Source organism: Mustela nivalis (genome assembly GCF_964662115.1).
Source record: "Mustela nivalis genome assembly, chromosome: 2".
NCBI classification, from domain to species: Eukaryota; Metazoa; Chordata; class Mammalia; order Carnivora; family Mustelidae; genus Mustela; species Mustela nivalis.
Window position 1 is genome coordinate 84038976 of NC_139021.1, and position 27359 is coordinate 84066334.

The 27359-nt window shown below is 38.7% G+C and overlaps 1 protein-coding gene across 3 annotated transcripts in view; it reads left to right on the forward strand.

Moving 5' to 3' along the window:
- The window catches only part of LOC309858912 (transcription elongation factor A protein 1), a 97587-nt gene that overhangs the window by 2283 nt on the left and 67945 nt on the right, over nt 1-27359 (forward strand). For all 3 annotated transcript variants that reach the window (XM_082719244.1, XM_082719246.1, XM_082719245.1), the window contains exons 3-5: nt 20175-20240; nt 23058-23105; nt 25376-25446. In XM_082719244.1, the coding sequence (XP_082575370.1) occupies nt 20175-20240; nt 23058-23105; nt 25376-25446 (185 nt within the window). The remainder of the gene's footprint in view (nt 1-20174; nt 20241-23057; nt 23106-25375; nt 25447-27359) is intronic.

Consider the following 27359-nt stretch of genomic DNA (forward strand, 5'->3'; position numbering starts at 1 on the left):
AAAGTGATTCCTAATCTTTTTTTTTTTTTAAAGATTTTTTATGTGTTTATTTGAGAGAGAGACAGTGAGAGAGAGCATGAGCGAGAAGAAGGTCAGAGGGAGAAGCAGACTCCCCATGGAGCCGGGAGCCTGATGTGGGACTCCATCCCGGGACTCCGGGATCATGACCTGAGCCGAAGGCAGTCGTCCAACCAACCGAGCCACCCAGGCGTCCCAGTGATTCCTAATCTTATTATTTTAAGATTTTATTTATTTATTTGACAGAGATCACAAATAGGCAGAGGGGCAGGCATAGAGAGAGAGGAGGAAGCCGGCTCCCTGCTGAGCCGAGAGCCCAATGTGGGGCTCCATCCCAGAACCCTGGGATCAAGACTTGAGCTGAAGGCAGAGGCTTTAACCCACTGAACCACCCAGGCACCCCATGATCCCTAATCTTTAATGCCTACTAAGGAGAAGTACATGACACATAACCTTGTATGAAGTTAGGGAAAAGATTGCGGGACTCTTGCTGGCAATCAGGTAGTCCTGTGAAAATGACAAACCTATTTTATGATTTAACTGAAGAGAGGCTCAGAGAAGCTCTCTTTTACAACCAACCCTTCTTGTTGCTGAGAGTTAGGGAAAGTTAGGTAGAGAGTTGCTACCCTGTAACTTTCCCACCAAGGAGATCCAGACCTGAATAATCAGTCCAAGAGAAGCAAGCTTCAGTGTAGGAAGGTTCTTTGTGGATCCCAAATTAGCTGGAATTAGCAGTGTTGGAATCTGGATCGAGTCCCACATCGGGCTCTCTCCTCGGCAGGGAGCCTGCTTCCCTTCCTCTCTCTCTGCCTACTTGTGATCTCTCGCTGTCAAATAAATAAATAAAATCTTTAAAAAAAAAAAATGACAGCCAAAGTGTTCCTAGTAACCTGTATAATTAACTGTGAAACTAGTATTCAGATTAATTTATTTTATTATTTATTTATTTAAAATATTTTGTTTATTTATTTGACACAGAGATCACAAGTAGGGAGAGAGGCAGGCAAAGAGAGAGAGAGAAGGAAGTAGGCTCTCTGCTTGGCAGACACTGGATGGGGGACTGGATCCCAGGACCCTGAGATCATGACCTCAGCCAAAGGCAGAGGCTTAACCCACTGAGCCACCCAGGCGCCCTCAAATTAATATACTTTAGACTATACTGTATGGCATGAGATCGATCACAGTTTTCCTTCTAAAGTAAAACCGACTTGTTATGATTATGAAAATGTTATGTTTGTATTATAAAAAAATTCAAACTGTAAGTATGAGAATGAGAATTGATTTAAATCCTAAAACCCAGAGATGTGTTTTTGATAGCATTTTAAAAAATGTTTTATTTTGAATTATTTTCAAATTTATGGAAGAGTTCCAAGAATAGAGATTTCTCAATACCTTTTACTCAGATCCACTGATCTCTGTTTACTGAATGTGTTACTGTATTTGCTGAAATCCCTGAGAGTAAATTGCAGTTCCCTTGATTCTTTTTGTTTGTTTGTTTATTTGACAGAGATAGAGTCAGCCGGAGAGAGAACATAAGCAGGGGGAGTGGGGGAGAGAGAAGCAGGCCTTCTGCAGGGCAGGGAGTCCAGACCCGGAGCTTGATCCCTGGATCCCGGGATCATGACATGAGCCAAAGGCAGATGCTTAATAATTAAGCCACCTGGTCACCCCTACCTTGATCCTTTATTTCCACACCTTAGCATGTATTCCCTAAGAACAAGGAGAGTCTCGTGTAACCACAGAAGAGTTATCACATTCAGGAAACTTAGCCCTTAGTTAATATTATCATCTAACATACTACATATTCAAACTTTGCAAACTGTCCCAGTAATATCCTTTATTGTAATCGCCTCTTTTGGAATCCAATTCCCAGTCACACATTGCATTTAGCTGTTATATCTCTTAAGTCAGGAACAATTCCTCAGCTCTTCTTTGTCTTTCATGACACTGACATTTGCAGAGATGAGGGTAGTCCCTGAGATTAGGTTTATTTGCCATTTCCTCATGATTAGATTCCTTAGATTAGTTTATGCACTTCTGGTACAAACTCCATATAGGCGATATGTCCTGTTCAGTGCATCATGTCAGGAGACAGATGATAGCCTTTGCCCCGTTACTGATGCTAACTTGGATCACTTGATTAAAGTGATATTTTCCAGGTTTCTCTGCTGCAGTTATTTTTCCATTGTAGTTAAAAGGCAAGTTGTAGGGAAATACTTTCAGACTTTGTAAATTGTATGATAAACTTTCATCCAATATTTTCAGCATCCATTGGTGATTCTTGTTTGACTCAATTGTTAACATGATATGATTGTCTAAGTCTGTCATACTTTATTAGTTTGCCCCTCCCCATTTAATACAGTCTATAGATTTGTGTAATGAGTTATATTTCATCACTGTTACTGTTTTAAAATTCTTTAACTTTTTCTTTTAAAGTAACTTCAAATTTACATAAATATTGCAGAAGTAGTATTCAGATCTCCTCTTATCTTTTCAGATTACCCAATTAACATTTCTGAAAAAGGGGCACCTGGGTGGCTAGTGGTTTAAAGCCTCTGCCTGCTCAGGTCGTGGTCCCAGGGTTCTGGGATGGAGCCTGCATCAGGCTCTCTGCTCGGCGGGGAGCCTGCTTCCCCCCTCTCTCTTTCTGCCGGCCTCTCTGCCTGCTTGTGATCTCTGTCTGTCAAATAAATAAATGAAATCTTTAAAAAAAAATTTTTTTCTGAAACATTTGGGCATATTGTAGAAATATTGCTTCATTACTCCATAAAATTTTAGTGTGTATTTTGTAAGCACAAGGGCATTTCCACATGACCACAGTATAATCATCCATCAGGAAGTTAACATTGATCTTATGCTATCATCAAATTTCTTGGTTCTATCTCATTGTCTTGGTTTGACCCAATCATGGCCTTTTATGGGCCCAGGATCCAATCCAGGATCACATGTTGCATTCAGTTACCATGTGTCCTTTGTTTTTCCTTCAGTCTAGAGCAGTCTTTCCTTGTCTTGCATGACCTTTACGACTGTCCTTCAGCTTGGGTTTATGTGATGTCTCCTGACTTAAGCTTTTTTGACAGGAATATCACAGAGATGTTGCTATGTTCGTCTCAGAGGATTGTATCAGGTGCACACTATGTTGATTTTCATTCCTTTACTGATAATGTTATATTTTTTCACCTGGGTAAGGTGGTGTTTGCCCCGTTTCTCCACGGTAAAATTAATAAGGGTATTTACTTAAAAATATTTTGTGGGGAGATGCTTTGATATTATGAAAACATGTTTCTCACTAAATTTTAACCTACGGATTTAGTGTCCATTAATGATTTTTATCTGTATCTATTATTGTGATAGTTCCAGATAATGATCTTTTAAAAAAAAATCCTTCTTTCTAGATTTATTCATTGGCAGCTCTCCCTTCTCCTTTATTATGTATGCATGTATTTATTTATTCATATTAGTGTCAAATCAGGACAGACTCTTGGATTGCTCTTTTACCCTGAGGGTTACAAATTGTTAAATCGGTCATATTTTTGATGGTCACGTCATCCTATACGTGGCTATGAAGAAGCCCCTTCATCCTGTTCTGATATCTTTGGGACATGCCCCATCATTCTTTGAGCACTTTCTTGCTTTCCAGTGCAGCAAGGTCTTTCCCACGATCATCTTACATTTTTCCTGCTTCAGTCCTGGGATTCAACCATTTTTTTTCAAGAGCCCCGGTTCCTTTCAGTAAGAATATTTAGGACCCAATATCTGGGTGCTTTATGTGGTAATTGGTAGAATCATTACTTCTAGATCCTTTCAATGGACAGAGCGGGAGTGTAGGTACATTAACATACATGTGTAGGCACACATCTTTATCAACTTAGATATTTTCGTATATTAAAATTAGGGGGTGTATTCTAATTCCTCCAGTTCTAGTCAGCACCAGGTGTATTCTAGCCTTCCCCCCTTTCCATATTTGTAATTCTCTGAGAAACCTTGCTTCTGTTCTGGCAGTTCTGGCCAGAAGTGCACTGTGGCATTGCCTCCCACCCCCTCTAGGTGTCCCAGCCCACAGCTTTGCTTCAAACTGGTAACAACTCCCTCATCTTACCCCCGTCCCATCTAACACATGAAAGCTCAGTTTCAGTTAAGGGGAGCAGGAAGGAGAAAAGGCCAGGTGGAAATCTTGGCCTTCTTGTAAACTTACCCTTCCTTTCATATATTGCAGGAGTTTCTGGTCTATGTTACCAATCTATGTGTGAGTTTTCTAGGCTGTGGAGATTGTAAAGCTTAGAAAACAAAGTTTCAAAAGAAAAAAATGAATAAATAAAACAAAAGTTTCCAAGACAGAAACTGATTAAGTAGATTAAGCCTTACTGAGAGATCAATACAGAGAGTATTAAAAATAATATTGAATTGGCAACATGGGTATATTTTACGACCATTTGTTTGCAAGTCCTTATATAATCAAGAACTAAGAGAATTATAGAATGTTATTTGGAGATCATTTAGTTATAAGGACTAGGAAACTGTTCAACTAGTTTAAGCAAAAAGCGGTATTTATGGAAGGACATAAGGATAGCTGTCTTGCATATAAACTCCATGAAGGCAAAGATTTTTTTTATTTCCTTGATATATAACTGACATGCTATAAAATTCACCTGAGAACACAGGTATTTTCTATTTAACTTAACACTGCATCCCCATGGTTTGGACATTACTGGATATGTAGAACATCTATCCATTGAGTAAATAAATGGATGAGGAATTAAGGGGGAAAACATATAATGATAATTAGTCACAAAGTATATTGTTTTCCTAGAGCTGCCATAGTTAAAAACCATAAACTAGATGGCTTCAAGCAACAGAAGATTATTTGCACAGTTAAATAGGCTAGCAGTTCAAAATCAAGATGTCAGAAGGACTATAGAACTCCCTCAAAGGCTTTAGGGGAGAATCCTTTGCCTTTCCCAGGTTTGATGGCTCCTGGCATTCTTCGGCTTGTGGCAATATATTTCCAATCTTCTGCCTCCCTCAGACATGACCTTTTTGTTATTTATCTGTGTTCTGTTCTTTTCTCCTTTCTTCCTTTTCTTTTTTGTTTTATTTTCCTGTTCCTTTCATCCTTCCTTCCTTCCTTCCTTTTTTATTCCTCATATCTAATAAGGACACCAGTTACTAGATTTTTTTTTTTTTTATGGTTGATATGTTATATTGACAGGCCATTTGAATAGCCTTTTTTTTTTTCGTACAGATTTAATTTATTCGACAGAGAGAGAGAGATCACAAGCAGAGAAACAGGCAGAGAGAGAAGGGGGGAAGCAGGTTGCCTGCTGAGCAGAGAGCCTGATGTGGGACTCAATCCCAGACCCTGAGATCATGACCTGAGCCAAAGGCAGAGGCTTAACCCACTGAGCCACTCAGGCGCCCCTTGGATAGCCTTTAACAAAATAATCAGCTCTCCCAAACATCCAGACTTTTTTTTTCATTTTTTTAAAAAATGAAACATATATAATGTATTATTTGCCGTAGGGGTACAGGTCTGTGAATCATCAGGCTTACATACTTCACAGCACTCACCATAGCACATACCCTTGACAATGTCCATAACCCAGCCACCGCATCCCTACTTAGTTTGTTTTTTGAGATTAAGAGTCTCTTATGGTTTGTCTCCCTCCCAGTCCCATCTTGTTTCATTTTTTCCTTTCCTACTCCCCAAACCCCCCACTTTGCTTCTCAAATTCCTCATATCAGGGAGATCATGTGATAATTGTCTTTCTCTGATTGACTTACTTTGCTCAGCATTATACCCTCTAATTCCATCCATGTCATTGCAAATGGCAAGATTTCATTTCTTTTGATGGCTCCGTAGTATTCCATTGTGTATATATACACCACATCTTTTTTTTTTTAAAGATTTTATTTATTTATTTGGCACACAGAGAGAGAAATCACAAGCAGGCAGAGAGGCAGGCAGAGAGAGAGGGGGAAGCAGGCTCCCTGCTGAGCAGAGAGCCCAATGCAGGACTTGATCCCAGGACCCTGAGATCATGACCCGAGCTGAAGGCAGAGGGTTAACCCACTGAGCCACCCAGGCACCCCTATACACCACATCTTTATTCATTCATCTGTTGATGGACATTTAGGTTCTTTCCATAGTTTGGCTGTTGTGGACATTGCCGCTATAAACATTCGGGCGCACATGCACCTTCAGATCCCTACATTTGTATCTTTAGGGTAAATACTCAGTAGTATGAGTAGTATGAGTAGTATGCTGAGTCATAGGGTAGCTCTATTTTCAACTTTCTGAGGAACCTCCATGCTGTTTGAGTGGCTGCACCAGCATGCATTCCCACCAACAGTGTAGGAGGGTTCCCCTTTCTCCGCATCCTCGCCAGCATCTGTCATTTCCTGACTTGTTTATTTTAGCCATTCTGACTGGTGTGAGGTGATATCTCATTGTAGTTTAGATTTGTATTTCCCTGATGCTGAGTGATGTGGAGCACTTTTTCATGTGTCTGTTGGCCATCTGGATATCTTCTTTGTAGAAATGTCTGTCCATGTCCTCTGCCCATTTCTTGATTGGATTATTTGTTCTTTGGGTGTTGAGCTTGATAAGTTCTGTGTAGATTTTGGATACTAGTCCTTTATCTGATATGTCGTTGGCAAATATCTACTCCCATTCTTTCTGTTGTCTTTTGGTTTTGTTGACTGTTTCCTTCGTTGTGCAAAAGCTTTTGATCTTGATGAAATCCCAATAGTTCATTTTTGCCCTTGCTTCCCTTGTCTTTGGTGATGTTTCTAGGAAGAAGTTGCTGTGGCTGAGGTCAAAGGTTACTGCCTGTGTTCTCAAGGATTTTGATGGATTCCTTTCTCACATTTGAGGTCTTTCATCCATTTTGAGTCTATTTTCGTGTGTGGTATAAGGAAATGGTCCAGTTTCATTTTTTTGCATGTGGCTGTCCAATTTTCTTAGCACCATTTGTTGAAGAGACTGTCTTTTTTTCCATTGGACTTTATTTTTCTGCTTTGTCAAAGATTAGTTGACCACAGAGTCGAGGGTCTGTTTCTCTATTTTGTTCCATTGATCTATGTGTCTGTTTTTGTGCCAGTACCATTCTGTCTTGATGATTACAGCTTTATAATAGGGCTTGAAGTCTGGAATTGTGATGCCATCAACTTCTGCTTTCTTTTTCCTCATTCCGCTCGCTATTCGAGGTCTTTTCTGGTTCCATATAAATTTTAAGATTATTTGTTCCATTTCTTGGAAAAAAATGATGGTATTTTGATAGGGATGGCATTAAACATGTAGATTGCTTTAGGTAGCATAGACATTTTCAGAGTATTTGTTCTTCTAATCCATGAGCATGGGATGCTTTTCCATTTCTTTGTATCTTCCTCAACTTCTTTCATGTGTACTTTATACTTTTCTGAGTATAGATTCTTGGCCTCTTTGGTTAGGTTTATTCCTAGGTATCTTACGATTTTGGGTGCAATTATAAATGGGATGGACTCCTTAATTTCTCTTTCTTCTGTCTTGTTGTTGGTGTATAGAAATGCAACTGATTTCTATGCATTGATTTTATTTCCTGACACTTTACTGAATTCCTGTACAAGTGCTAGCAGTTTTGGAGTGAAGTGAAGTCTTTTGGGTTTTCCACATAAAGTATTATATCATCTGCAAAGAGTGATAGTTTGACTACTTCTTTGCTGATTTGGATGCCTTTAATTTCTTTTTGTTGTCTGATTAGGACCTCTAGTACTATTTGAATATCAGTGGTGATAATGGACACCCCTGCCGTGTTCCTGACCTTAGCAGTAGCTCTCAGTTTTTCTCCATTGACAATGATATTCGCAGTGGGTTTTTCATAGATGGCTCTGATGATATTGAGGTATGTACCCTCTATCCCTACACGTTGAAGGGTTTTGATCAAGAAAGGATTCTGTACTTTGTCAAATGCTTTTTCAGCATCCATTGAGAGTATCATATGGTTCTTGTTCTCTCTTTTATTAATGTATTGTATCACATTGATTTGATTTGTGGATGTTGAACCAACCTTGCAACCCTGGAATAAATGCCACTTGATCATGGTGAATATCCTTTTATTTTATAGATTTTATTTATTTATTTGACAGAGAGAGAGAGATCACAAGTAGGCAGAGAGGCAGACAGAGAGGGGGAAGTAGGCTCCGCACCGAGCAGAGAGCCCAATGCAGAGCCCGATCCCTGGAGAGATCATGACCTAAACCGAAGGCAAAGGCTTAACCCACTGAGCCACCCAGGCACCCCTGAATAATCCTTTTAATGTATTGTTGGATCCTATTGCCTAGTATTTATGGTGAGAATTTTTGCATCTGTGTTGATCAAGGATATTGGTCTGTAGTTTTCTTTTTTGATGCGTTCTTTGTCTGGTTTTAGGATCAAGGTAATGCTAGCCTCGTAAAATGAGTTTGGAAGTTTTCCTTGTATTTCTATTTTTTTGGAACAGTTTCAGGAGAATGGGTATTAATTTTTCTTTAAATGTTTGGTAGAATTCCCCTGGGAAGCCGTCTGGCCCTGGGCTCTTGTTTGTTGGGAGATTTCTGAGGACTGCTTCAATCTCCTTACTAGTTATGGGTCTGTTCACGTTTTCTATTTCTTCCTGGTTCAGTTGTGGTAGTTTATATGTCTCTAGAAATGCATCCATTTCTTCCAGATTGTCAAATTTGTTTTCGTAGAGTTGTTCAGAGGATGTTCTTATAATTGTTTGTATTTCTTTGGTGTTAGTTGTGATCTCTCCTCTTTCATTCATGATTTTATTTATTTGGGTCCTTTCTCTTTTCTTTTTGGTAAGTCTGGCCAGGGTTTATCAGTCTTATTAGTTCTTTCAAAGAACCAGCTCCTAGTTCTGTTGATCTGTTCTACTGTTCTTTTGATTTCTATTTCATTGGTTTCTGCTCTGATCTTTATTATTTCTCTTCTCCTGCTAGGTTTATGCTGTTCTTTCTCCAGTTTCTGTCAGTGTAGGGTTAGGTTGTGTACTTGAGACCTTTCTTGTTTCTTGAGAAAGGCTTACATCACTATATACCTTTCTCTTAGGACTGCTGTTGCTGTATCCCACAGATTTTGAACAGTTGTGTTTTCATTTTCATTTGTTTCCATGAATTTTTTCAGTTCTTCTTTACTTTCCTGGTTCACGCATTCACTCTTTAGAAGGATGCTCGTTAGCCTCCATGTATTTGGGTTCCTTCCAACTTTCTTCTGTTGATTGAGTCTAGCTTCAGAGCATTGTGGTTTGAAAATATGCAGAGAGTGATCCCAGTCTTTTGTTACTGGTTGAGACCTGATTTGTAACCCAGGATGTGATCTATTTTGAAGAATGTTCCATGTGCACTATAGAAGAATGTGTATTCTCTTGCTTTGGGATGGAATGTTCTGAATATATCTGAGATGTCCATCTGGTCCAGTGTATTATTTAAGGCCTTTATTTCCTTGTTTGTCTTTTGCTTGGATGATCCGTTCATTTCAGTGAGGGGTTTAGGGATGTTAAAGTCCCCTACTATTATTGTATTATTGTTGATGTGTTTCTTTGATTTTGTTATTAATCAGTTTACATATTTGGCTGCTCCCATGTTAGGGGCATAGATATTTAAAATTATTAGATCTTCTTGTTGGACTGACCCTTTGAGTATGATATGGTGTCCTTCCTCATCTCTTATTATAGTCTTTGGCATAAAATCTAATTTATCTGATATTAGGATTGCCACCCTAGGTTCTTTTGATGTCCATTAGTATGGTAAATTGTTTTCCACGCCCTCACTTTAAATCTGGAGGTGTCTTTGGGTCTAAAATGAGTTTCTTGTCGACAGCATATTGATGGGTTTTCTTTTTTTATTCATTCTAATACCCTGTGTCTTTTGATTGGTGCATTTAACCTATTAACATTCAGGGTAACTATTGAAAGATATGAATTTTAATGCCATTGTATTGCCTATAGGGTGACTGTTATTGTATACTGTCTCTGTTCCTTCCTGGTCTACTATTTTTAGACTTTCTCTTTGCTTAGAGGACTCCTTTCAATATTTCCTGTAAGGCTGGTTTGTGTTTACAAATTATTTTAGTTTTGTTTGTCCTGGAAATTTTTTATCTCTCCTGTTTTCAGTGATAACCTAGCTGGATATAGTTTTCTTGGCTACATGTTTTTTTCATTTAGTGCTTTCAGTATATCACGCCAGTCCTTTCTGGCCTGCCAGGTCTCTATGGATAAATCTGCTGCCAATCTAGTATTTTTACCATTCTATGTTACAGACTTCTTGTCCTGAGCTACTTTTAGGATTTTCTCTTTGTCACTAAGACTAGTAAGTTTTACTATTAGATGATGGGGTGTGGACCTATTTTTATTGATTTTGAGGCAGGTTCTCTGTGCCTCCTGGATTTTGATGCATGTTCCATTTGCCATATTAGGGATATTCTCTACAATAATTTGCTCCAGTATACCTTCTGCCCCCCTCTTTCTTCTTCTGGAATCTGAATTATTCTAATATTGTTTTGTCATATGGTATCACTTATCTCTTGAATTTTCCCCTCGTGGTCCAGTAGTAGTTTATCTCTTTTTTGCTGTTTCTTTATTCTCTGTCATTTGGTCCTCTATATCACTAATTCTCTCTTCTGCCTCATTTTCCTAGCAGTAAGATCCTCCATTTTTTATTGTACCTCATCAATAGCTTTTTTGATTTCAGCTTGGGTAGATTTTAGTTCTTTTATTTCTCCAGAAATGGCTTTTATTTCTCCAGACAGGGTTTCTCTAATACCTTCCATGCCTCTTTCGAGGCCAACTAGCACTTCTAGATCTGACATATTACCAATGTCTGTATCGATTAGGTCCCTAGCCTTCGGTACTGCCTCTTGTTCTTTTTTTTTTTTGTGGTGAGTTTTTCCACTTTGTCATTTATCCAGATAAGTATATATGAACTGGAGAACATAATACTAAAAGGGTGGCAAAGACCCCCAAAAAATGTACGCTAACCAAATCAGAAGAGACCCCAAATTGGGGGAAAAAGAAAGAACGGGGGTAAAAAGAAATTTTTTAAAAATGTATGTATATAAAAATAAAATTTATGTATATATATTAGACTGATGAATGGAACAGAGCCACTCACTTGGTTTTGGGTGTATTTTGGTCTCTTAGAAGAAACTACCTCCCAAAATTTTAAAGAAAAAAATAATATGTATTCAAAAATAAGGATAAACATGAACGGATGGAATATGATTGTAAAGATGAAAATTAAAAAAAAATTCTGAAAAAGGAATTCATAAGTTGGTTGGAAAAAGAAAGAAGAAAAAAGTGAAGAGAATTTGCTCAGGCTGGAGACTAGAACAAAGCCCTGTGGTAGATTTAGGGTATATTTTGATCTATTAGAAGAAATGTATCCCAAAATTTTTTAGAAAAACAACAACAACAACAACCCTGTATGTATACAAGAAATAAAATTAGAGACAACAAAGGATAAAATATGACTATAATAATGAAGGTTTAAAAAGATTTTTTTTAGAAAGGTATTGTTAAGATAAACTAGTTATAAAACGTTGAAAGAGGAAAAGTTAAAAGAATTAGAATAAGAAAAAAAAGTTTTAAAAATGTAATTAACGGGGCGCCTGGGTGGCTCAGTGGGTTAAGGTCTCTGCCTTCGGCTCAGGTCATGATCCCAGAGTCCTGGGATCGAGCCCCACATCAGACTCTCTGCTTGGCAGGGAGCCTGCTTCCACCTCTCTCTCTGCCTACCTCTGCCTACTTGTGATCTCTCTCTCTCTCTCTGTCAAATAAATAAATAAAATATTTAAAAAAAATTTAATTAACTTGTCAAGACTAAAGAATCATGGGGAGAAAGCCATGAATTCCATGCTCTGGAATTTCACTGTTCTCCTTGATCAGTGAGCTTGGTCTTGGCTGTTCTTGCCATCTTCTAGGGGAGGGGCCTGTTGTAGTGATTCTCAAAATGTCTTCCCCTGAGGCGGAATTGCACCACCCTTGCCAGGGGCCGGGCTAAGTAATCTGCTTGGATTCGCTCTCAGGAGCTTTTGTTCCCTGATTGCCCTCCTGTAGAGCTCTGGAGGACAGGAATGGAAATGGCAGCCTCCCAATCTCTGCCCAGAGTAGCCAAGAGCTCGGGGGCCCTAGTCCTCATTAGGCCCTTGGAGAAAAGGGGTAAATTACTCCCATCTCCCTGGTCTCAGGCCGCGCCCTGAGCTCACCCAGCCTGTGACCGAGTGTTTCTGTCTCTGGCGCACCGCCCGGTTTGGAGTCTCCAAACCCTGTAGATTCCTGCCATGCTGTTCTTTTGGTGGAAGAAGGTGGGTCTCCCCAGATCTGCTATTTGTGGGGTCCCTGTTCAAAGAGCAGTGGTCTGACTGCCACAGATCACAGTTTAAGGTAACCCCGAGCTGAGAGCTCCCTCCTCGGCTCCATCTCTGTAATTGGCTTCCCCGCTGTGTACCTGCAAGCTCTGCTACACTCAGACACCCCCGATCCTTCTGTGACCCCGCAGGATCTGAGACTGCTGTGTCCCTGCGAGAACTCCACCCCCGCTTAGCCTCTGGAGCGATGTCCCTCAGCAGAGCAGACTTTTAACAGTTCAGATTTTGTGCTTCATTGCTCCACTGCCTGCCAGGAGCCGCCCCCTCCCACCCCAGGTCTATCTTCCCGTTGCTTCAGATTCACTTCTCCGCTCGTCCTTTCTTTCAGAAAGTGGTCAGTTTTCTGTATCTAGAATTGCTGCTCTTCTCTCTGATCTGTTGGGTTTGTAGTTGTTGGGAATGGTTTGATAACTATCTTACTGAACTCCTGCGACCCAATGTCATCTCAGTCTGCTACTTCTCCACCATCTTGACTGACAATCCACCAGTTACTAGATTTAGGATCCATCCTAATCTTAGAGAATCTCATCTTGATCCTTAACAGATTACATCTGCAAAGAGCCTCTTTCCAAATAAGGGCACATTTTGAGGTTCCAGATGGACAATAATTTTGTGGGGACTATCCAGTCAACTACACCAAAGGTATTCTCTCTGCTGTTTGTACCCTTGTGGTCTCTCACTTTAGGTTCTTTCTGTATATTTGCACAGTTTTCTCTGCTGACACACTTTCCTTATCACTCCCAAATGGATCAACCCAGCTCTGACTTTTTATCAACCCTAGTTCTGGTGTTTTTTTAAGAATTTGACCCATCTTGGATGCCTGTGTGGCCCAGTCGGCTAAGTGTCTGCCTTTGGCTTGGGTCATAATCCCAGGGTCTTGGGATCAAGTCCTGTATTGGGCTCCCTGCTCAGCAGGGAGTCTTCCTCTCCCTCTACCCCTCTTTCCACTCGATGTCTCAATCTCTCTCTCTCAAATCAATAAATTATTTAAGAAAAAAAAAGAATCTGGCCCATCTTGGGTCACTCTGCTCTTAGCTAGGTAGTTGGTAAGACTCACCAGGATGTGTAAGGGTAATTCTATGGCAGTGATATGCTACTTGGACACAGATGGTGATGAGTTGTGTTTCTTGTGGAATCTTTTGAGTTTTTAGTTCCATACCATTATTACTTTGGAGTAGTGAACATTATGAAAATAGATGTAAGTTACTTCGTAGTCTTTTCTAAAAGGACAATTCAGAAGTAAAATAGAGTGAACTTGTAATATTTCTTGGGATGTGCCTTGAAATTCACTTTCTGAACCCATAAAACTTTTGTGTGTGTCTGTTTCATTTTCTTTTTGTTTCTAATAATTAAGTGAAATATATTCTCATTGATCTAGGTTTCTGAATATTAGATTCTGTTTAACTGAAGCTCTGTGTAGACTTCTTAAATCTTGAGGTTTCCCCCGACTTTGACAATTATCAAAAGGACAGGTTATAGTCCATAATTCAGTTATAATTATAATTTATAATTCAGACTATAATTCAGTTATAGTCAAAGATTTTTATAATCTGTGAGGACCTTTGAAATCATCTAGTACAGCCAGCACAGATTATGGGTGAAAAACTGAGAACTGGAAAGGCATTGGTTCTCATACTGTAGCATGCATAAAAGTCACATGGAAGGCTTGATTGTTGGTCCCCACCACCTGAGTTTCTGATTCACTGGGTTTGGGATTCGGCCCAGGAATTTGCATTTCTAACAAGTTCCCAGAAGATTCTGCTGGTCCTGGGGACCACACTTTTAAAAGCCAGTAGACTGAACTGAAGCCACACTTCCTAAAGGCACAGTGGGGACTAGAACTCAAGATTCCTATTCCTTTTTATTATTTCTTAGTATTTCTTATGTTCTTAGTATTTCTTGTGTAGAGGAGTAGTTGGCAAACAGTAGGCCACAGTTCAATTCTGGCCTGCCACTTTTTAAAAACTTACTTAATGTTATTTATTGATAATATGTAATTCACATCCATAAAAGTCACCCTTTTAAAATGTACAATTCCATAGTTTTTAGTATACTTACAGAGTTGTGCAACCATCATTATGTTAACTCCAGAATATTTTCAGCATTCCAAAAGGAAATGGCATACATGTTAGCAGATAGTCCTCATTCCCTTTACTGGCAACCATTAATCTCCTTTCAGATTCTGTGGATTTGTCTGTTCTGGGTATTTCATATAAATGGAATCAGGCAATATATGACGTTTTGTGTCTAAATTCTTTCACATAGTGTGTTTTTCAGGTTCATTCATGTTGTAATGTGTCCTGGTATTTTATTCCCTTTATTGCCAAATAATTTTCTGTGGAGGGGTATCCATGTATTGATCTTAGGATATACCATGTTTCTTAAATTCATCAGTTGATGAACATTTCAATTGTTTCCACTTTCTGGCTATTAGAAGTAGTGCTACTCTGAACATCCATTTGCAAGAATTTACCTAAACACAGGCTTTTAGTTCACTTGAATAATTGCTGAGTCAGTGGTAATTGTTTAACCTTTTGAGGAACTTCCAGACTGTTGTCCCCAGTGGCTGTACCATTTTACATTTCTACCAATAGTGTATGAGTGTTCTGATTTCTCCACATTCTCACCAGTATTTGTTGTTACCTTTCTTTTTTTTATTATAACCATCCTATTGGGTCTAAAGTATTAATCTCATTTTGGTTTTTAATTACACTTCCTAATGACTAATGATTTGGTCATCTTTTCATGTGCTTATTTGTGATTTATATATTTTCACTAAAGAAACATCTATTCAGGGGCGCCTGGGTGGCTCAGTGTGTTAGGCCGCTGCCTTCGGCTCAGGTCATGATCCCAGGGTCCTGGGATCGAGTCCCGCATCGGGCTCTCTGCTCAGCGGGGAGCCTGCTTCCTCCTCTCTCTCTCTGCCTGCCTCTCTGCCTACTTGTAATCTCTCTCTGTCAAATAAATAAATAAAATCTTTAAAAAAAAAAAAAAAGAAAGAAACATCTATTCAATACCTTTGCCCTTTTTTTTTTTTTAATTTATTTTAAAAGATTTTATTTACTTATTTGACAGAGAAAACAAGAGAGGGAGCACAAGCAGGTTCCTTGCTGAGCAAGGAGCCAGGTGCTGGGCTCCATCCCAGGACCGTGAGATCTTGACCTGAGCCAAAGGCAAACGCTTAACCATCTGAGCCACCCAGGCACCAGTTTTTTTTGTTTTTTGTTTTTTTTTTTAATTTATTTGACAGGCAGATATCACAAGGAGGCAGAGAGGCAGGCAGAGAGAGAGAGGGAAGCAGGCTCCCTGCTGAGCAGAGAGCCCGATGCGGGACTCGATCCCAGGACCCCGAGATCATGACCTGAGCCGAAGGCAGCGGCTTAACCCACTGAGCCACCCAGGCGCCCCCAGGCACCAGTTTTTAATCCTGATAAGTTCCGGTTGATCTTTTTTTTTTGGTTGCTTGTACTTTTGGTGTTTATATCTGAGAAATCATTGTGTATCATTGGTGCCAAGCTTCTCCAGTTGTTAATCTTTTATGACATTGTGCATTTGTGCATGCTCTCAAAGCTCTTTCTCTGTTTTTATATGTATACGTATATATCTTTCTCTGTTTTTATATGTGTACGTATATACTTATTATTTGGTGATCAAGTCTTTTTTTTAAGTCTTTGAAATCAGCCTGATAGAAGCATGATCTTCCATCATCACTAATTATTCCAGTGTTGCCCACGCGTGAGGATACTGTACCTGACCAGCATACGGCACTCCAAAGTAGGAAATCAGCATTGATCCAGTACTACCATCCAATCCAAAGAATCCATTCAAGTTTTTCCAGCTTTCCCAATTATGTTTCCTTCCTGGTCCAAGATCCTTTCCAGTAATTTGTGCTTTATTTAGAAACAGTTTATTAGCCTTTCATATCCTTCATATTTTTAAAATGTGGAGCCTTACCTCTGTACCTTCTATATAGTGACCCTTAGATTGAATTTAATGTCTCATGACTGGATTTAGGTCATTTATACCTTTTTAATTCTTTTTATAATGGTTTGGGATGTAATTTGATTACCACACAATTCACCCATTTGAATTCTGAGGTGCAGTCTTTAATATATTCACAAAGCAGTGAAACCATTTTTATCACTCCAAAAGGAAACCTTGTACTCTTTTTTTACCCTAGGTAACTAAGCTTTCTTTCCTTTTTTTTTTTAAAGATTTTATTTATTTGATAGAGACACAGCGAGAGAGGGAACACAAGCAAGGGGTGTGTGAGAGGGAGAAGCAGGCTTCCCACTAAGCGGGAGCCCGATGCAGGGCTGGATCCCAGGACCTTGGGATCATGACCTGAGCCCAAGGCAGACGCCCAAAGATTGAGCCACCCAGGTGCCCACTAAGCTACTTTATCTTTATAGATTTAGCTATCCTGGACATTTCATATAAATGGAATCATAATATAATATATGGTCTTTTGTAATTGGCTTTCTTTACTTAACATAATATTTTTAAAGTTCATGCATGTTGTAATATATATAGGAATTTTATTCCTTTTTATTGTTCATCATATTCCTTTGAGTAAAATTGCTGGGTCATATGATAACTTCATGTTACTAGCAGTATGTGAAAATTCTGCTTTCTTCCCATCCTCATTAACACTTGTTATCGTCTTTTTGATTATGGCCATCCTAGTGGGTGTGAAGTAGTATCTCATTGTGGTTTTATTTGCATTTACATAATGACTAATAAGGTTGAGGATCTTTTCCTGTACATGTTGGCCATTTGTATATCTTTGGAGAAGTGTCTGTTCAAGTCCTTCACCTCTTTACTTTTAGGTTGTCTTTTTGTTTGTGGGTTTGTTTTTTTTTTTAAGATTTTATTTATTTATTTGACAGAAATCACAAGTAGGCAGAGAGGCAGGCAGAGAGAGAGAGGAGAAAGCAGGCTTCCTGCAGAGCAGAGAGCCCGACGATGTGATGTGGGGCTCTATCCCGGGATCCTGAGATCATGACCTGAGCTGAAGGCAGAGGCTTGACCCACAGAGCCACCCAGGTGCCCCAGTTGTTTGTGGGTTTTAATAATTGTTTATGTGTTATGGATACTGCATCCTTATTGAATATGGTTTGCAAATAATTTTCCATTCTGTAGTTTATCTTTTTCTTCATAGTGCCCTCTGAAGCATAATAGTGTGTGTTTTTTTTTTTTTTAAGATTGTATTTATTTATTTGACACAGAGAGAGAGAGATCACAAGTAGGCAGAGGCCGGTAGAGATGGGGGGGGAAGCAGGCTCCCTGCTGAGCAGAGAGCCCCATGCGGGGCTCGATCCCAGGACCCTGGGATCATGACCTGAGCCGAAGGCAGAGGCTTTAACCCACTGAGCCACCCAGGCGCCCCAGCATAATAGTTTTTAATTTTGATGATTAATTTTTTTTCTTCGTTGTTTGTGCTTTTAGTGTCTAAGAAGAAACCATGGCCAAATCCAACATCACAAGATTTTCATACATTTTCTTCTAGGAGTTTTATAGTTTTATCTCTTACATTTAAGTCTTTGGTACATTTTGAGTTAATTTTTTTGTATGGTGTGAGCTAGGAGTTCAACTTCATCCTGTTGCATCCCAGCTACTTTTGTTGAAAAGATTATTCTTTCCTCATTGATTTTTCTCAGGGACACCCTTTTCAGAAATAAGTTAACCATAAATGGTGGGTTTATTTCTGTATTTTCAAATCTGTTGATTTATAGATCTTTCCTTGTTTCAGTACCACTCTGTCTTTATTACTATTGCTTTTTATAGTAGCTTTGAAATTGGGAAGTGTGAGTCCTTCAACGTTACTCTTTTTTTAAGATTGTTTTGAGTCTTCTGGGTCTCTTACATGTGCAACTGAATTTTAGAATTGGCTTGTCAATTTCTGCAAAGCCAGCTGTGATTCTAATAAAGATTGCATTGACTCTGTATATCATTTTGGGAGTACTGCCACCTTAAGAATATTAAGTCTTGGACTTCTGGGTGGCTTAATTAGTTGAGCATCCAACTTTTGATTTCCCTTAAGTCATGATCTCAGGGTCCTGAGATGAGACCCTTGTCAGGCTCCACACTCAGCAGGGAATCTGCTTGAAGATTCTCTCCCTTTACCCGTCCTGCCACTTGCACACTCTTTTTCTCTACAATAAATAAATGAATGTTTAAAAAGAAGAATATTAAGTCTTCTGGTTCTTGAACATGGGATGTACATGTATATGTCTTTAATTTCTTTCAACATTTTGGTAGTTTTCATAATGAAGCTTCATAAAAATATCTCATGTATCTACATACATATATACAAAAGACACACATGAACTCACATAAACACACATGTACACATGCAAAACACATGTACAGCTCTAGAATAGTGCCTGACTCATAGCTAGTGTTATGTAAGTGTTAAAATTACTTCTTTGTTACTAATTTTTCTATATGTCTTTAACACTTTTGGGAAGGTGGATTAAAATAGAGAAATAGTTAATAGAAAATAATTTAACATTTATTTATTTAATTTCTAAGAAAGATTTGTTTTAGAGAGAGAGTGCATGTGCGAGTGGGGAAAGGGGCAGAGGGAAAGAGACTTCACACAGACTCCCCACTGAGCACAGAGCCCATCACAGGTGTTGATAATGAGCTGAACCAAACCCTGCTTTAACTGACTGAGCCACCCAGGCACCACATTATTTATTTAATTTTAGTTTTTAAATTTTAGGGTTTTTTAAATATTTAATTATTTTTAAAATTTAAGTAGGGGCTTGAACTCATGACCAATGGAGGTCACATCTTCTACCAGCTAAGCCAGCCAGGCACCGTTTAAGTTAATTTTACTTTATCCTTTGGTAAAAGTAACATGTTAGGGGATCCTACCTGGCTCAGTTAGTTAAGCAGCTGACTCTTGATTTCTGCTCGGGTCATGATCTCAGGGTCATGGAATCAAGCTCCACGTTGGCTCCATGCTGGTTGTGGAGATTGAGATTCTTTCTCCCCTCTGCCCCTTCCCCCCAAAATAAAAAAAACTTTAAAAAAAAGTAACATGTAAAAAGTATCAGTTATAATGTCAAATGTAAACAAGCAGGAAACTGTATGTATGTATGGTATCCCATTTTTGTAAAATCTGTTATCTGTTCTTAAGTGATAAACATGAAAGAATTGGAAAGATACATCAGAAGATTAACTGCTTATTTCTGGCTTGAAGGATTCTGATGATTTTTCTAGTACTCCATTTTGAACATGTATATGTACATGATACACACAAGTAAAGAATGTGAAAGTTATTTTTAGAAGTGCAGTAAACATGTAGAGTTTATTTATTTATTTATTAGCATGTAGAGTTTAAGATAACGGATTTACTCCTGAGACGACTTTTGTCATTATAAGGTAATTCACATTATATAATATAAATTGTATTATCTGTCTGGCCTATTTTGTTAGGCACATTGTTGTGAGATTATAAAGAGATAAGCATATCTGTGTTTTGCAAATTATAAAGCCTTATAGAAATATATGGAAGAAAACACACTGCTCTTCAGAAATCAGGAGACATCATCTTAACTTGTAGGTAAAGCTTGAGCTGTATTAGCCTTTGGGTTGTTTCTGGGTTGGTTGTGGTATTTTGCTACCATTGATGGTCCACACTTCTAAGATTTTATAAGGAGTTAACATTTATCCTTGCAAGTTTTTAAAAGTTACTATTCTGTTACTAATTTATTGGGATTTAAAATCGTATCTAATGGCAACATTCAAATAATTTCTCTACCAGGCATGGATGGGCAGAAGCCTTTGCAGGTATCAGAAGTTCACATATCAAATACATCTGCCCACATGCGTAAGTATTTTAATCTTTACATTTGTGATTCAGAATCTGGAGAAGAAGAATTGTGATAGCTTTACTTTCCTAGAAAAGGATTTGAATATAACCAGCTTTTATCCTTTTAAGTATTCAGTTTAAAAATAAAGATTAGTAAATATTTTAAAACTAAACTGGTAACTTGGCTACATAGAATTTTTTTTTTCTTTTTCGTTGGGAAATTTAAAATAATGCTTTCGTGGAGGTCAGTCGAACTCAGGCTTAGAAAAATTCCTTTAGATACACAAACATCTGAGATCTAAGGATATCCCAGAAGGGGATTTATTTACTTGTCAGGTTTGTGAGAGATCTTTTTTTACTGTGTTGAAAACACTCCTAAATTTTATCAGCTAAAGGCAATGGGATGTACGTGGAAAGAACACAGGTTTTGAAGTCTGATAGATTTGGTTTCGAATTCTGAAAATGTTTGTGGATGTCTTGAGCAAACTCAGAAAATTGCTGAGATTGGCAAGGTTTTAGGTCAAAAGGTTGCTGAGAGACAGTAGCTGTGAAGGCAAATGGGATTAGATTCGTGCTCATAGGTTAATAATTCATCCTCAGAAGTGGTAGTAGCAGTAGAGCTGATAAATGTGAAAGAGAAAATGGAACGAGGAAAAATACCTGATGAGGTAAGAAAACTTTTTGTCCCCTTTTTATCCTGAAACAGAAGTTTTTGTTTTTGTTTTTAAAGATTTTATTTGACAGAGAGAGATCACAAGTAGGCAGAGAGGCAGCCAGAGAGAGCAGGGAAGTAGGCTCCCCACTGAGCAGAAAGCCTGATGAGGGAATCAGTCCCAGGATCCTGAGCTGAAGGCAGAGGCTTAATCCACTGAGCCACCCAGGTGCCCCTACAAGCTTTATCTGATCTCTGTAGGCTACAGCTAAATACTATGGCAGGAATGACCGTGTCCTCTGTTATTCTGATTCATCTATAAGACAGAATTCTTTTCTTTTCTTTTCTTTTCTTTTTAAGATTTTATTTTTTGGGGCACCTGGGTGGGTTAAGCCTCAGTGGGTTCAGTGGATTAAGCCTCTGCCTTCGGCTCAGGTCGTGATCCCAGGGTCCTGGGATCGAGCCCCGCATCGGGCTCTCTGCTCAGCGGGGAGCCTGCTTCCCCCTCTCCCTCTGCCTGTCTCTCTGGTCACTGGTGATCTCTCTCTGTCAAATAAATAAATAAAATCTTTAAAAAAAAAAAAGATTTTATTTATTTATTTATTTGACAGACAGATCACAAGTAGGCAGACAGAGAGAGAGGAGGAAGCAGGCTCCCCGCCGAGCAGAGAGCCCGATGCCGGGCTCCATCCCAGTACCCTGGGATCAGGACCTGAGCCGAAGGCAGAGGCTTAACCCACTGAGCCACCCAAGCACCCCTATAAGACAGAATTCTTGATTATGTTAGTATTTCTGCTGTATTGTTACTGGCCCCAGGATTGATTTTATTTAAGGCTATTCCCAGTCTAGGGAAATTCATGTCTTTAAAGAAATTTTTTTTTTTTTAAACCTCTGAACTCTTTTATTTAATTTATACACTTTTTTTTTCTTTTGCATGAAACAGTCTCAGTTAATGGGATGACTACATTTCAAGATTTGAACTCAGCTTTAAAAGTAATAATGACCTAGTCCAAAACTTTTAGAAATAACCAAAAAACCTGGAAAATTCTACAGTGAGCTCCAATTAGAAAGGTCTTCAAAAGTTTTTTTTTTTTCTCTTAACCCTTACAATGGAAGAGATATTTAAACTAATGCTCTAGATTGCATGTGCATCTTTCTTTTTCAGTTTTTCTTCTCTTATGTCCAGTAATCCTAAACTCTGATTTAACCCAATCCTTTTTGTTTGCTTGTTTAAAGAGAGAGGAAAGGAATGCATTTTAGCTTTCCTTTGTTTGCAAAATTCAGCTGCTGACCTATCAGCCTTCCCTGTTTTCTTAAATATCAGATTGGTAGCCTAAGATTTTGTAACCTCTAAGGTAGACTTGTTTCATGAATTAGAAGGTTAGTGGTGAGATGTAATTCTAGTGTATTTTTCTTTTCTTTTGTACCTAGCTATATTCAGGTTTCCAGCAGATTTTTCATTACAAACCTGTATAGTGGACGCTTAGGCAAAACTTATATTTCCCATATTTATTTAGAGATCTCTTAAATAACCACATACAGTGGTGCCTGGGTGGCTCAGTGGGTTAAGGCCTCTGCCTTCTGGCTCAGGTCATCATCCCAAGGTTCTGGGATCGAGCCCTGCGTCGGGCTCTCTGCTCAGCGGGGAGCCTTTTTTCCCCTCTCTCTGTCTGCTTCTCTACCTACTTGTGATCTCTGTCTGTCAAATGAATAAATAAAATCTTTAAAAAAAAAATAACCACGTACGTAGATAAAACTTAAAATATAAGCAAAAATGTAATCTGACCATATGGGAATTGCTGCTACTTTATCTGTGCGGTACATTGCTTGTTTCCTTAAACCCTTAGCCAGAGTCTCATATTTTATACATTTCCAACTGTCTTGGTTACGTGTTTTCCTGGTCGTGTTTGGTTTGAAAGTATTAAATAAGGGAGTTGAGAAAGGGAAGTGTTTTTTATTTGCCAAGCTTAGTCCTTTCCAGCTGTTGCTCCATCTTCAGAATACAGGATATGTAGAAAAAATGACATAGGTGTGGATGCAGTGATACAGTTCATATGTTAAAATTGTAGCATACAGTTTTGCGTAAACCTCAAGTAATTATTTGTTCTTAATTGATGAAATTTATCAGGTTTTATGCCTTGTTACATTACTCTTATTTTGCTGTTTTTTTCTTTCCCGCATAGACCAATTATGCCTGTAACGTTGAATATGAACATGGCTATGCCTTCTTGGTAAGTCAGAATTATTCAGTAAGAACTTTTTATTTGTACTTAACTTTTGTGTTTTTTGTTTGTTTTAACTGGAAGTACTTTTGTGTGTAACAATTCTTAATTATCTTTTTAGGTTGCAAAGTTATATAATTAACTTTAAATTTAACCTTAAACCTTCAAGTTTAACCTTAAGGTTTTGTATTTTAGATTCAGGGGTAACCTTAAGGAGCCATACCAACAGGTAGAAATACAGTAGAAAATGGGTAGACAGAAATACTGTAGAAAATATCTCTTACTGCTTAGTAAACCTTTACTCATTTCAGTGACCCATCATTTGAATGATCCCGTGTGCCATACACTCTAATGAAGCAGCAGCCTCTCTCCCTTCCAATTTCTTTTTTTTTCCCCCAAATATTTATTTATTTATTTATTTGACAGAAAGACAGAGATCACAAGCAGACAGAACAGCAGGCAGAGAGAGAGGGGAAGCAGAGAGCCTGAGCAGAGAGCCTGATGCGGGGCTCGAACCCAGAACCCTGAGATAGGACCCGAACGGAGGGCAGAGGCTTAACCCATTGAGCCACCCAGGCGCCCCTCCCTTCCAATTTCTTGCCTGTCTGGAGAGTTGACAAGCTTTTAAGGAAACCACTTCCTCTTCCACCCCCTCAAGATATTTTTACATTCCCTTCTATGTTTTTACTTATTTTTTAGTCTCTCAGGGATCTTGTTAGTTTCTACTATGGAAGCAGGACAATAAGAGCAGCAGATTGGTAAAAGCCGCTCTTTCTCATCAAAATCTAGATCAGTGATGCTTAGTGTCATTTTAATAATTTTTAAAAATGTTTAATTTTTTAAGTTAACATATAATGTATTATTTGTTTTGGGGTACAGTTCTGTGATTCATCAGTCTTACACAAGACCCAGCGCCCACCACAACACATACTCTCTCCAATGTCCATCACCCAGCTACCCCATTCCATGCCCTCTCTCCCCTCCAGCAAACCTCAGTTTGTTTTCTAAGATTAAGAGTCTCTCATGGTTTTTTTCCCTCTCTGGTTTCCTCTTGTTTCATTTTCTTCCTCTCTCTCCTTATGATCCTCTGTCCTATTTTTTAAATTCTGCATATCAGTGAGATCATATGATAATTGTCTTTCTCTGATTGACTTATTCCACTTAGCATAATACCCTCTAGTTCCATGTACATGGTTGCAAATGTTAAGATTTCAATTTTGATGGCTGCATAATATTCCTCTGTGTGTGTGTGTGTGCCACATTTTCTTTATCCATTTATCTTTCGATGACATCTGGGCTCTTTCCACAGTTTGGCTGTTGCAGATATTGCTGCTATAAACATTGGGGTTAGAGGTGTCCCTTCAGATCACTACATTTGTATAAATGCCCCGTAGTGCTATTGCCAGGTCGTAGCATAGCTCTATTTTCAACTTTTTGAGGAACCTCTATACTGTTTTCCAGAGTGGCTGTACCAGCTTGCATTCCCACCCTTGTGTGTTTTATATCAGGAAGTAGCGTCAGTTCTTTGTTCCTCTAAGCTACTTCCAGTCTATTGTCATCTTGTCCTCTCTGCTTGTTCCTACCCATATCTTACCCACCCCTTCACTTCCTTTTTATTTCTTCTGGATTCCTTGACAGCTTTCACAAGTTCCTGCCTGCTGTGCCCGTTGGTTCTTTCATCTTCCCTCTCTGGCAAAATTCCCATCCAGAACAGAATTTCTGGATAATGTGGCTAGAGACCATTAATGAAAGGATGTAACTTTTAGAGAAATGGAAAGGGCCAGAGGAAACCTTCCCTTGGGTCTCTAGTTGGAGGTATCTACTATGTGTGATGAAAAAGTTTTGCAGAATGTGGATAGAGCTCAGTATAATTCCTCTGCTCAATACATGTGAAGGTAGTGCATGTGAGAGTGACATGGTAAAGTAGCTCTGTTCCATCATATTGACTTATGATACCGTAGAAGGGGAAAGGAATGGCTGGAATTTATTGCAAACTTTTTAGGGGAGTGTGTGTTGAGATTCTTGCTTGGCTGTAAGATTAGACTAGATGTTCTTACCATAAAATTATGTGGCATTATGATTTTTTAACATTAAATCTGTATCTAGTTGGTGAAAGGAACAAGTGGAATGTTAGAATCACACATTTAAGTTAATTTTTTGGCCTCTGTAGAAATTTTGTTTTGAGTTTCATTTTCATGGTTAGCCCTTTTTATCTTGAATTTAGTGAAACATACTTTTAGAATCAAATAGCTCTTTTAAGATTTTGCCTTATTTTCCAGGTTTGATATTACTGGGCTTTTACCAGAGTCACAGGAGGATGAACCTGGAATTAAACAGGCAGCAGAAAATGGTAAGTACAGAAATATTTTACAAAGACAAAAAAGCATTCTTTTTTTACTAGGTTCAATAGTTTTATTGGTGTTGATAAAATAATATATAATTATCTGAACTTAGGAGGTGATGCTATTTCCTTCCTTTGTGATGACTCTCTAACTTGTTTGCCATGATGGCTACATGGACTCCCCTAACTGTAAATGAAGATGAGGTAAATGGGGAAGAATGGCCTTTATCAAACTTTATTGTATTTATTATCTCAGTTGGATACATAATTTTGCTTTGATTTACATAGACTAATAGAAAAAATAGTAATTTTCTTTCTTCATTAAGGAGACTTGAAATAAGGTTGGGTATAGTGATAGAATCATACATAACGTAATTTATATTGGGTAATTTTCATGTGGTAATAATAATAGATGCCACTGATTGAATACTTAGTTGTTAAACAATCCAGGTAATTCTTGTAAATCATCTCATTTAAGACTTCTATGACATAAGTCTTAGCTCTACTTTACAGAATCTCCAAAGTGTGTTCTCTGGTTGGTATTCCATGTTTCTTATGGACGTGATAATTCCATTTATTTTTAGAGTGAAATCATAAAGAACACTAGCTAATTGGGAGAAATCTGATTTTAGAAAATGTATAGAGTCATCCTTTTATGAATGTGCTGAAGTTTTTACAAATAGATGGGATCACTGGGATTGACTTAAGAATAATCGGGTGGTGACGCAGCAGATATTGATGAAACAAGCCTGGCTGTGAATTGATAGTTGCAGAAGTGAGGTGATGTGTACCTGAGAGTTACTGCACACTTTCTATTTTTAGATTTGTTTGAAAATTTGCAAAATGGCTTAAAAACCAGTGGGATCCTTTTCAAAAATTTTAAAATGTTTCTAAAGAAGAACTCTTAAAAACTTCAAAACAGGGAAGATACACTCAAAATGCACTGGCAGTTTGGTATGGTCAAACCAAGAACACTGGCTTTTAGGATCATCAAAATGTAGGTCAAATCGAGAATCCTGGAGCTAGGATTTTTTTAAACAATAATTTGATGACAAAAATAAGTATTGGGTTTGGGAGTGAGTTGTTAGATCTTGTGGAAGGTAGGGGAAGGGCAGGGCCTTGTGGAGAAGACTGGTAGGCCTAGTAATTTCCAGAGTGAAAAGTTCCACCCTAGTGATAGAGCTGGCCTGTGACATACTTGACATTTCTTTCCTTTCCAAGGTGATGTATTATTGGAGAAAGTGAGGCTCAGACTCAGAGCTAGGAAAGAATGGAGCCTCTGTTGGAGGCCTTTAGGAGTAAGCTCCTGAACAAAGAAAAAAAGTGCTCTGGTTAAGGTCCAAGGAGCACAGTGGTGCCCTCGCCTGTATGCAAACGGTGATTGAAATTGGGACACTACTGCTCTACTGCTGACTGCTGTCTTTGTAGTTTGTCAATATTATCTCAGTGCTTAATGTAACCTTGAGGGTTAACTAAAGCTTTGTGAAACTTGGGGGAGAAGTAGTCCCAACAGCTCACCCAGTGGCAAACAACTAACATTCCCCAGGCCCTTACTTGAACCTTCCCTCCTCACACCTCGGCCATTATTCCCTTTCTTTGGTGGTTGGGGGTGGGTGTTAAGATTTTATTTGTTTAATTTATTTATTTTAGAGAGAGCATATGTGTGTTTACACAAGCGATAGGGAGGAGCAGAGGGAGAGGGACAAGCAGACTGTGTACTAAGCACGGAGCCTGACACAGGGCTTGATCTCACGACCCTGAGACCACAACCTGAGCTGAAATCAAGAGTTGCCACCTAACCGACTGAGCCACCCAGGCACCCCCATTCTGTATCTGCAGTCACTATCTGAGCCACCCAGGCACCCACATCTGTAGTCTCTATCTGATTGAGGCTATGCAGTCTCCTGTAAATAAATACCTCA